The sequence below is a fragment of the Grampus griseus genome, assembly GCF_964374135.1.
Source record: "Grampus griseus genome assembly, chromosome: 8".
Classification (NCBI taxonomy): Eukaryota; Metazoa; Chordata; class Mammalia; order Artiodactyla; family Delphinidae; genus Grampus; species Grampus griseus.
In genome coordinates this window covers 30,160,030-30,172,587 of record NC_139002.1, presented here as the reverse complement: position 1 = coordinate 30,172,587, position 12,558 = coordinate 30,160,030, and the positions used below count along the sequence as shown (strand labels likewise).

At 35.4% G+C, this 12,558-nt stretch overlaps 1 protein-coding gene across 2 annotated transcripts in view; it reads left to right on the top strand.

The window, feature by feature from the left end:
- Nucleotides 1-12,558, top strand: part of DYNC2H1 (dynein cytoplasmic 2 heavy chain 1) — a gene marked incomplete at its 5' end in the record, with an annotated part of 370,982 nt that overhangs the window by 301,578 nt on the left and 56,846 nt on the right. For both annotated transcript variants that reach the window (XM_082660860.1, XM_082660861.1), the window contains one exon: nucleotides 9,241-9,450. In XM_082660860.1, the coding sequence (XP_082516986.1) occupies nucleotides 9,241-9,450 (210 nt within the window). The remainder of the gene's footprint in view (nucleotides 1-9,240; nucleotides 9,451-12,558) is intronic.

Genomic DNA, 12,558 nt, shown 5'->3' with positions numbered 1-12,558 from the left:
GTACATACAAACTAACATTAAAGTTCTGATTGTGACAATTTTTTTTTTTTTTTTTTTTTTTTTGCGGTACGTGGGCCTCTCACTGCTGTGGGCTCTCCTGCTGTGGAGCACAGGCTCCGGACGCGCAGGCTCAGCGGCCATGGCTCACAGGCCCAGCCACTCCGCGGCATGTGGGATCTTCCCAGACCGGGGCACGAACCTGCGTCCCCTGCATCGGCAGGCGGACTCTCACCCACTGCGCCACCAGGGAAGCCCTGTGACAATTATTTTTTGACAAGAGATTCCTACACATAAACTCCCCATTCCAGTTATTACCAAATTTTAATATAGGCCATTTTCCTGTAGTCCTTGGGGCACAGGTGATTGGTGGAAGGTAGTTTATTTCTATTTCACCCTTCTACTGAAGGTGTAGTCATTTGGGGTTTCAGGTTTTTTGGAGGTATCCTTTTTACCTCTTCACCTTGAGCAGATATTAGACATTATCCCTGGTTTCCCAAGCCTATGTATATGAATACAAAAGTTCAGGTTCACCAGCACAAATGAACTTCAGTGGCTTGTTTGCCACTCTCTCACCCTAGTGTGGAGAAATAAAAATCTTTCTGGATATCTCAGTATTGTCATAAAAAGCCCCAGCCTATGTGACTCTTCACACACTATGAGAATTAGCTTTGTAACCATTTGTCTAGTTAATTGCTCTGATCAAAAAGGATAATAAAACTTCTATTATCTCCCTGAGAGGACCATAGATTATAGCCGCAAGTTCCTTTTAAGCCCCAGGGCACTGGAAAGACTAGAGCATTGTCTTCCTAGGTATTTCCATGACAGAAGAATAAAGCCCAAACTTGGAAACATCTCTAGATCATGGGCTCCTGGAGAGATTTTATTTACATACTACAGGGTTGGTTAGAATTCAAGCCCATTACATTTCCTAGAGCATCCTCTTTGGAGGGGAAGACAACAGCTGCCTTCTTCCTCTTTTTTTTTTTTTTAACATCTTTATTGGAGTATAATTGCTTCACAATGGTGTGTTAGTTTCTGCTTTATAACAAAGAGAATCAGCTATACATATACTCATATCCACATATCCCCTCCCTCTTGCCTCTCCCTCCCCACCTCCCTATCCCACCCCTCTTGGTGGTCACAAATCACCAAACTGATCTCCCTGTGCTATTCGGCTGCTTCCCACTAGCTATCTATTTTACGTTTGGTAGTGTATATATGTCCATGCCACTCTCTCACTTTGTCCCAGCTTACCCTTCCCCCCACCCTAATCACTTCTCCCATCCCTTGCATACCTTGCCCAGGGAGTATCTGGCTACTTACATAGGATAATTGATCTGGCTGTCATCTGGTCATCTCAAAGGTAAAACCTGGAGCAAAGGAGTAGGAGCAACACATTATTTACTGTGAGGTAATAAATAATCTGTCTCTAATCCAGAATACTTCATGTTAACATTCAGGATGAAATTAATAAAGATGCAGACTGAAAATCCAACACTCAGTTGTTTCAATAATTATTTCTTACTTTCTTCTCAGATCATAGGTATTTGGGTATATTTAAGAAGTTGCTTTAATATTTTATTCAACATATTCAGTTGTTTTCAGCAGTATCTAGCTCTGCTAAAAACAGAAGCTGAAATTCTCTGTTTCTTATTTTGAAAAATTGTAAGTTACACATCTCTCTTAAGTGATTATGCTTTGTAGACTTTCTTATTCTGTTAAGTAATATTATGCAGCGTTGGAATTAAAAAAAAAATTCTCACTGAATATGTGCATTGACTGTTGAAATGCTGACTGTTCCTTTTAGTCTTAAAGTTATGAACCAATTTGCTCACTATACTAGAACAGTTGAGTACTTCTCAAACTTTAGAACAACACATGTGCGCACACACACACACAAAAGCATTTTGTGCTTTCTTATTGTCTTTCTAAGAGTTAGCTGAACACACAAGAATGCCAAAAAAGCATTCCATTGTCATGAAAAAATGTACCTCATTTGTTAGGATGGCATGAAAGAAAAGATAAACTATTCATTGTGGGTCCATTTTGAACAAAATGTCTTCCTATTGTTTCCTCTAAACAGGTAAAATTTTCAAATTCTATGACATTTCTTATCATTCTTCGTAATTCACTCTTCTCTCTCCCTTTCTTTATATTGCTGAAACTGTTAAAATATAACAAAATAACTTCATATGGAAATTTATGGTGTGCCGGGCACATAGTCAGTAATACTCTAAAATGTTATTCATTTTCCACTTAAATATCATCATCTGTGTTAGGTCTTTTAAATTGAGATTATTAAATTGAGATTATTCTACTAAGTTACCTCTTTTCTTGGTAGCTTCACAGAGCAGCAGAATCATTCCTCTAGCCAAGTTATGGAGCAGATAGCCTATTAAAGTTCTTTCCTAGAAATATATATGGTTTTGTTAATATCCCATTTTTATATTAATCCCTAGTTTTCTTTAAAAAAAAAATGCCATTTTGTTTTACATATCCAAGATGTATATAAATAATGGCTTTCTGTCAGAGACCCAAAAGATACAGACAGATCTAAAGGTCCTCTTAACAGTGATGACTGCCAATGCTGTACCTCTCTCCCTAGGGATAACTACTGGGTTTGGTGTTTATTAATATCACAGTATTATAAATAAAAGCTATGAAATTCTCAAGGCATGTAAAATTAGTAATTTCTGTTTTAAACAAAAGCTCCATTCTATTAGCACTCACTAGCTTCCTCTCGATTTTTCTTTTAGAAAGATGTAGTAGCTTACAATATCAGCTTCAGTGCATCAACTCAAAATAACCACCCCCCCTTCTCTCTTTCAGCCTTGACTTTACTTGCTATACTAGTCACCAGCAATTTTGCCTTTTATTTCAGTTCTTCAACACGTTTTTTTTTTAAATATTTAATTTTATTTATTTTTGGCTGCGTCGGGTCTTCGTTTCTGCGTGCGGGCTTTCTCTAGTTGTGGCAAGCGGGGGCTACTCTTCATTGCGGTGAGCGGGCTTCTCCTTTTGGTGGCTTCTCTTGTTGCAGAACATGGGCTCTAGGTGCATGGGCTTCAGTAGTTGCGGCATGTGGGCTCAGTAGTTGTGGCACATGGGCTTAATTGCTCCGCAGTATGTGGGATCTTCCCCGACCAGGGATTGAACCTGTGTCCCCCGCATTGGCAGGTGGATTCTTATCCACTAAGCCATGGGGGAAGTCCCTTCAACACTTTTTTTTTTTTTTTTAGAATTTAGTATTATATTTATTTATTTATTTATTTTTAACATCTCCATTGGAGCACAATTGCTCTACAGTGGCATGTCAACCGCTGCCCTACAACAAAGTGAATCAGCTATACATACACATACATCTCCACATCTCCTCCCTCTTGCGTCTCCCTCCCTCCCACCCTATCCCACCCCTCTAGGTGGTCACAAAGCACTGAGCTGATCTCCCTGTACTATGAGGCTGCTTCCCACTAGATATTTTACATTTGGTAGTATATATAAGTCCATGCCACTCTCTCACTTCGTCCCAGCTTACCCTTCCCCCTCCCCATGTCCTCAAGTCCATTCTCTATGTCTACATCTTTATTCCTGTCCTGCCCCTAGGTTCTTCAGAACGATGTTTTGTTGGTTTCTCTTTTAGATTCCATATATATGTGTTAGCATACGGTATTTGTTTTTCCCTTTTTGACTTACTTCACACTGTATGACAGTCTCTAGTCCATCTACCTCACTACAAATAACTCAATTTCGTTTCTTTTTATGGCTGAGTAATATTCCATTGTGTATATGTGCCACATCTTGTTTATCCATCTGTCGATGGACACTTAGGTTGCTTCCATGTCCTGGCTATTGTAAACAGAGCTGCAACGAACATTCCTTCAAAACTTTTTTTTTTTTTTTTTTTTTGCGGTACGCGGGCCTCTCACTGTTGTGGACTCTCCCGTTGCTGAGCACAGGCTCCAAATGTGCAGACTCAGCGGCCATGGCTCATGGGCCTAGCTGCTCCGCGGCATGTGGGATCTTCCCAGACCGGGGCACGAACCCGTGTCCCCTGCATCGGCAGGCGGACTCTCAACCACTGCGCCACCAGGGAAGCCCCTTTCAACACTTTAGATTTGAACAATGTATTGGGTAATTAGCACACACTTTCCTGGTTGAGCTCTGCTTGCTCAATTAAGTAATATTCCTTTCACTGTAACTGAACTAAATGAAATGAACATTAAAACATGACTGCTTTGGTTTCCTTTGATCTTCCGAATAACTTGATATGAAAAGAAATAGTTGTTACCTGGTTTAGAAATCTAAGCTCTGTTTGTTCACTAATAACTAGAATTGATAAAGCAACCAGCTCTCCTAGGAAATGGGCTGCCAGAGAAATTCTATAGTTCTTTCAACTCTTTGAAGTCACCACACTCATACTTCTATTTTCTTACCCTTTTTCTTCCTTTCTCTTCTATCTCCTTTCCACCAGCTTATCAGAAATCCACTTCTGAAGAGATATAATTTAATGCAGATATGTCAAACTTTTGACTTCTCTGATTATGAATGCTTAAGACAGGAGTCTGTTGAACTTGAATTAATCAGTTAACAATCTTTGGATTGCAACTGATGGAAAACCCAGTTCAAACTGGCTAAGGCCAAAAAAGGGGAATTTATGGTGCCTATAACTGAAAAAAATGTTAAATTGGTTTCAGTCACAGCTTGTTACAAGGAACTTGAAAGGATGTCATCAGGACCCAGTATATATATATGTATACTTATTGTAATATATATGGTACATATATTCTGAAAGATCTGATGCACTGAAACCGATATGATAATGATATATGTGGGTGTATGTGTGTATGCTCCATTTTTCATACAGCCTCTCTCTTTATTGTCACAAAATGACTACACCTGTTCTCTACCTTATGTAATCTCTTAAGGTCAGGTCTAGTGGAAAGAAACAGGTATCTCTTTATCAGAAGACCCAGACAAGATTCTTTTTGCATTTTTTTATCTCTGTTTGGTAATCTGCTCATCTATGGACAGGACATGGAATGTCCTGACTATGGTTAGGACAGTGGAATGCTTTGATTAGTTAAGCTCTAAGTCACATACTATTGATAGCTTCTGGAATTGAGTTGAATCAACTTCACCAGAACCATATGGGCTTAGACTTCGGAAAGTTTGTTTCTTCCCAGAGAGATATTAGAAAATTATTAGCTAAAGAGGAATTGAAGGGTTACTGGAGGGCAAAAGTAAAATTTCTACCACATGGAAGTGAAGATATTACCCCCTTTTCTATAACTCATAGAGCCACCACACCTTTGTTTCTAATATTTCTGATTTCCTTTTTTGCTTTTTAAAATGACTATTGAGTCTTTTAATAGTTTTCTTATCATAGAAAACATATCTTGGACAAAGACATGATCGTATGACATGGAAAAAAAATATGTCTGTCCAGTTGTTGATTACTGTTTTATAAGTCATGGGTAAATATACACATAGAAACTATAATTCACATGTTACTAATTTCATTGAATTGCAGATCTGGAAAGGACTCTGATGTTATCTAGACCAATACCTGAATCTTCACAATGTTTTGAATAAGTGGTAGTGTACTTGAGAGGTTTGCAAACTACAGCTCATGGGCCAAATCTGACCTGCCGCCAATTTCTATAAATACAGTTTTATTGAAAGCCAGCCATGCCTGTTTGTTTATATATTTTCTGTGGCTATTTTACACTACAACAGCCAGAGTTGAGTTTTTACGACAAAGACCTTATGGCCCACAAAGTCTGACATATTTACCATCTGAACCTTTACAGAAAAACTTGCTAATCTCTAGCCTAGTCATGGCTTAAGTTTCCTTTAGTGACAAAAATTCTTTCTGAGAGAGAACCATTTTCAAAATGCTCAAAATAATAATTATTATTTTAAAAAACCCAAAGAACAGAAAGAGTAGTACTTCCATGTGTCATCCATTTTACTTATGTCTAAAGTCGTTATCTCACTTAGGAAACTATTCTAGTTAAAACACAAAATTCTGGATTAATACCTAAATTGCACCAAAATTAGACTAGCTTTTTTCTTGCCCCAAAGATATTTCTTGCTTAACAGTTAAGTTTTAAAATATCCACAATCTTTTCTTCCCCAGCAGCTCCATAATTATATAATGATTTTCTGTGAATACACTTAGCTTTTTAATGACAAAATAAACTTTAAAATGTCAAAGATACCCTTCAAAAGTGCATGATTCCATATATATGTGTTAGCATACGGTATTTGTTTTTCTCTTTCTGACTGACTTCACTCTGTATGACAGACTCTAGGTCCATCCACCTCACTACAAATATCTCAATTTCGTTTCTTTGTATGGCTGAGTAATATTCCATTGTATATATGTGCCACATCTTCTTTATCCATTCATCCAATGATGGACACTTAGGTTGTTTCCAACTTCTGGCTATTGTAAATAGAGCGGCAATGAACATTTTGGTACATGACTCTTCTTGAATTATGTTTTTTTTCAGGGTAGACAGGAATAAAGACACAGACCTACTAGAGAATGGACTTGAGGATATGGAGAGGGGGAAGGGTAAGCTGTGACAAAGTGAGAGAGTGGCATGGACATATATACACTACCAAATGTAAAATAGATAGCTAGTGGGAAGCAGCTGCATAGCACAGGAGATCAGCTAGGTGGTTTGTGATCACCTAGAGGGGTGGGATAGGGAGGGTGGGAGGGAGGGAGATGCAAGAGGGAAGAGATATGGGAACATATGTATATGTATAACTGATTCACTTTGTTATAAAGCAGAAACTAACATACCATTGTAAAGCAATTATACTCCAATAAAGATGTTAAAAAAAAAGGTACATGATTCAATCAATTGTATTTGTGAAAAAAGAAAAAGCTTTTCTTATAACCAATTGATTAAAGATATGACTGTCATCCCTTGATAGTTTCACTAAAAAGCGTACTATAATGATGAGTTATAATTTACTCATGGTAATTTTAGCTATTTGAATTGTAAATAATACTTAATTTAAGGTTTTTTTTGTTTTAAGTTTATGTAATACTCTAACATGTTACTACTGCTATAAATCTTCTCTATACTTCATCCTTTTAGAATGTATAAGATATGTACATTTATTTTTGTGTTAGAGTTATTTTACATTAATTTTTTATCAAAATTTTGTGAAGGCCTATAGGAAATGGATTACATTATAATATATATTACAATATACTTTGATGTCTTCTGCTATATTTTTCTCAGTCATTAATTTATCAAAGCTTATATCACAGTGTGTCTTACTATTCATTTTTTTCACAATTTTTTTCATCTTTCATTAATCAAACACTTTTTGAGACCCTACTATATGCTGTTTTCTCCTCTGTCCTTCTGTTCTTATTGCTGAACTTACATCATTTACTAGACGAGCACTATGCAATAGAAATATAATGTGAAACACAAATGGGAGCCGTATTTGTAATTTAAAATTTTCTAGCAGCCACATTTAAATAAGTATGAAGAAACAAGTGAAATTAATTTTAATAATACATTTTATTTAACCTGATACATTCAAAATATTAGCATTTCAACATATAATCAATATAAAAAATTATTAATGTATTTTGCATCCTTTTTTCATATTAAGTCTTTGAAATTCATCTGGTAGTTTACACTAACTGCACATCTCTAGACCATAGTTCTTACTTGAACTCTATTTGAATTTTAAGTAATTTTGATAGTTACTCTCCTAAATCAGCCTTTTTAACAGTTCGGTAAGTTTGCTGTTTTCTTACATTATAGAGAAGTGGAATCTTGCTTGAATGACCTAAGTTTGGGTGTTCTTCTTCTATAAAGTAATAGTGCAAACAGTGCAAATTTGTCTCATCAGTTTAATAGGATGGATAAAAATCCATAAACTAAATTATTATTTGCTAATCTTTCTCAGTCTTAGTATAAGATTGATAATGATTTAAGTACCGCATATTATTCACTTCCAGGAATGGTTTTTAATATAAGGAGTTATGGAAAGTCTATAACCTAAATTTTATGTCAGTTTTATTATTTAATTGATTGAGGTTGGAGATGTGTTAAGTGTTATTTATTGCATGCTCTGGTTCAGATAGTTAATTTCAATCTAGGGGGTAATAATTCTAATTAATTTTCATAATATTATACTCTTTTTCTCTTCTAGATTTAGTTTTGAGTTCACCACCATTTATTTATTTAAGTGGGTATATTTATGTACATTTTTATGTCTATCAAAAATGATTTCAGCAGCTTTAATATTTTAAATATAGCAATAATAGAAATAAAATGCCTAAATTTGAACTCATAGCCTAAATCTATCCTCAGGAATGATCTCGTGCCAATAAAATTTATTTCATGATTATTTATTTAATGGCAATAGCCATGCTAGATCACCATTTTATGATATTAAATTATCATGCCAGATTACATGAAAAAGAGACAGTGCTCTCATGGAAGATATGAATGTGACAACCATTAGAACAAAGAGAGGGGATCCTTAACTAGGATTGTAAGCAGAATATATAGAGAAAATTAAGATAATGGAGAGCAGGTAAGAGTACAGGGCTTCCCAGATTTATCTCTTGACAGTTCTTTGACACTTTTAGAATACTATTGAAGGTGATTTTTTTTTTTCTTCCTAACCACATAAGCTGTTTAGAAACATCTGGGATTCCTTGAGTTTTTCTTAACAATTTGAGAAGCCCTAGAATTTCTATGTATCAGAGCCTCTGTTAAAATATAGACGTAGAAATAAATACTAAGATATAATATTCACTGGTACAAGATCTTTGGTGTGATTTTTCAAATATACATACAGGTAATTTTCAAATTGAATTAAATGTCCATTCACATATTTTTCATAGCCATGATTCCTTCTGCTCTCCTTACAGCGGTAGAGTGGTAATTTAGCTCTGCTGCTCTCTTTGCATTGGCTTACAGTGTGCCATTCTTACCATTTTCCACCTGTATTGACTGCTCCTTCTGAGCATGGTTCCCTTTTCTCAGTTCCTACCCCCACACCACTTCAGTGTTGGTGAACTGCAGAATTCCCTTCCTGTGTATTTACAGATTTAATAAATTTGGCCAGTCATAAAAGAGAGTATTTCAAAACAAGATAGACCAGCAAAAGGTTTTAATAACTTTTGAATGTTTTAATGTATCAGTGATTTGTGTTACTTTTCAGTAAATATGACATGATGTATTATCTTTTTAGAATTCAAACCTGATTCATCAGAAAGTGTTGCCTCCTAATGATCGACAAGGATCTCCAATATTATCATTCATCATTCTTGAACAATTTAATGCCATTCGCTTAGTACAAAGTGTTCATCAGTCTCTTGCCGCTCTCAGCAAAGTCATCAGAGGAGCCACCTTACTGAGTTCAGAAGTACAGAAATTGGCAAGTGCTTTATTAAACCAAAAGGTGAGCCAATACTATATATATATGTGGGGTTTTTTAATTAATGTGAATGGCTTTTCCATCAGGTATACATTTGTCAGGAGTCTTACAGTTTACTGTAAACCATAACTATAACAGAAAACCCAAGTTAAAGTAGCTTAAGCCATATAGGAATTAATTGGCTGTAGTAACTGAAGGATCCAGGGGTAGCTAGCATTAAATCAGCTTAGCAGGAGCTTAAAATTGTCTTTAGGATCTCAGCTGGTGTTATTTATCTACCTCTCTAGTCATATTGTGTGTGTGTGTCTGTGTGTCTGTGTGTGTATGTGTACATCCTCCATATTAATTTCACTTTTGGGCGGGTCCTCTACACGTGGTGGTACCCCAGCAGTCCGAGTCTTATATCCTCTGAGTTCTAAGTCCAACAGAAAGAACACCTGTTTCTTGGCAACTCAAGCAAAAAATCTTGGGATTAGCTTTGATTCATACAGAATGGCTTGTGTTTTATGCCTAGTCCCATACTAGTTCTGTGGGCAGGGTATGCAAAGCTCTCATTGGCTAGGGCTTTAGCCAAATGCCTAACCCGGAGCTGGGAATAGATTCAGCTCCATCTGTAACACATTTACTACAAGTAAGGGAAGGATGGTTACCGAGTAGAAAAATCATAAGCAGAGGAAAAGGAAATCAACACATCTCTTGCTGAGTAATTGGACCATTGTAAATAACATTAAAATCCATGTTATTTCAGATCCATTGGATAGAAACAAAAAATATGGAGCATCTTATATAGATTCACTTTAGCTATTTGGAAAAAAAATCTTTGTAGAACTTGGCATCTGGAAAAGATTTCACTAGAGCTCTATAGGAATTTAGAAAGAAAAGTGTTTTTGTTTTTGTTTTTGTTTTTGTTTCTCCCTGCTGTTTACCCTCAATATAGAGAAATCTCTAGTAGTCAACCTAATAGTCTTCTCTGTTTGAAGATAAAAGGTAGGCTTCCTAGAACTTCCTATATCTTACTCCCTAACATAAAAAAGATTTCTCTTTTAATTCAGGCTACTATAACAAATTAACATAGAATGGATGGCTTCAACAACAAGTATTTATTTCTCACAATTCTGCAGGCTAGGAAGTCTAAAATCAAGTTGCTATTAGATCTGGTGTATGGTGAGACCTGCTTCCTGTTTTGCTGATGGCTGTCTTCTTGCTGTGTCCTCACATAGTAGAGAGGAATGAGAGAAAAAGCAAACTCTCCTGTCTCTTCTTATGAGGGCACTAATTCCATCATGAAACCTCCACCCTTATGACCTAATTAATTCCCCAAAGCCTCATCTCCAAATATCATCACATCAGGGTTTAGGGTTTCAACATATGAATTTTGGGGAGACAGAAACTTTCAGTCTGTTGTAATATTCTTTTTCACATATACAAAAAGATCTATTCCATCAAGCTTAGTTCCTTTTTCCTTTACCCTGGAAAAGAATCTCAGCTTTGCATTGTTTCTTTGTATATAGATTTTTATCTCTATTTATCAACTGTGATTATCAGAATACTGTAGTATTGTACTATAAACTATAACTAATTTGTTTATAATTTGAAGTAGATATATTATCAGTCATGAAAGCTTCATGACACAGTGAAGGAACCAGTGGGAAAGGGTTCTAAGAAGTTTAAAATTACATTAATTAACTCATTTAATCACCACATTAACACTACAAGAGGGTGCTGTGTTATTGCATTTTACTGTGAGAAACCTAAGGCAGAGGGACATTATATAACCTAACCAGAGTCACACAATGAATAGTTTACAAAGTCAGGATTTGAATCTAGGCAGGTCTGATTGTCATCATAAATGTAAATGTTTTAAATTTATTTGTGAAAAGATAAATACTCATGAGAGTGTATTTCTTTAAAATCCAACTACATGCTGTATAAGGTCAAAATGTATGGTATAGACCAATTATAGTTGCATTCAGTGTAAGAGGAGAATAATGATGATGTAAGAACATGACTTGTGTAGAAGAGAACAGTAAGTCCAGTGGGACTGGTGTACAAAGAACTGTAGTAAAATTAAGGTTACATCAGATTTTGAAGTCTTTAAAGCCAAAGAGAAGAGCTTGGATTAAATGCTATAGACAATAAGAATATTTTCATGTAGATATAATGTAATAAAATAGCTAGGAATGTGGCTTCCAGAATAGGTCTGTCTCTTTCATTCTATTCTACCACTTAGTAGCTGTGTGACCTTGGGTGGGTCACTTAAACCTCTCAATACATTACCTTTCCCATTTGTCAAATGAGAGTAATAAAGGGACCTACATCATGGGATTGTTATGAAAGTTAAATTATATCATGAGTAAAGTGCTTGACACATAGGAAGTACCCTCTAAATGTTAGTTGTTTTTGTCACTGTTACTTTAAGAGAATGTCATTGTGTGAAAAACAGCTTTTGGAGCATTCATCTGATAAAATTGTGCAAAATGAGTTTATAGAAGTAGGGATACCATGTACGTTACTATTTATTCATCTCAGTTAGAGGTCGTTAAGGCATAGAACAGGGTAGTTCAAGAGGGTTCTATGTAATATTAATGAAAAATATGGAAGGTAATGGCAAACATGGTTTCTTGTTTTGCTTCTACTGTTAACCATCTGGGTAATCTTTGGCATAAACACTTGAAAAAAATGAATAACTTAAATTATTTTTTATGATTGTAATATAATGTGGCTTACAATATTAACAGATAACAAAGAACTAAATGGGTTTTATTATATGAAACATTTTCCTTGAATAAGACCAAAGAATGGTATTTTAGAAAAGGGTCATAGAGCTTTAATTCTTTATAACATTTCTTCCTTTTCCCTTGGCCCATTAAGATCTGCTAAGTATTTCTTATTTGGTATAGCAACAGGACCTGATGACTTATTTCTTAAAAATATGTTTATGTAAGATGTATGCAATCTCATTGTTAATTTATTAAATTAAGTATTCTACATTACACTTTGATTTAAGAAATATAGCCTCTGAAATATCACTGTTTTTGAAATATTTGTATAATTTGCATGAAAGTGAATTTGTTAAAATTCTTTCAAAGGATAAAAAATGTGTTTTACAAAGCATATTTAAATTCTATCACA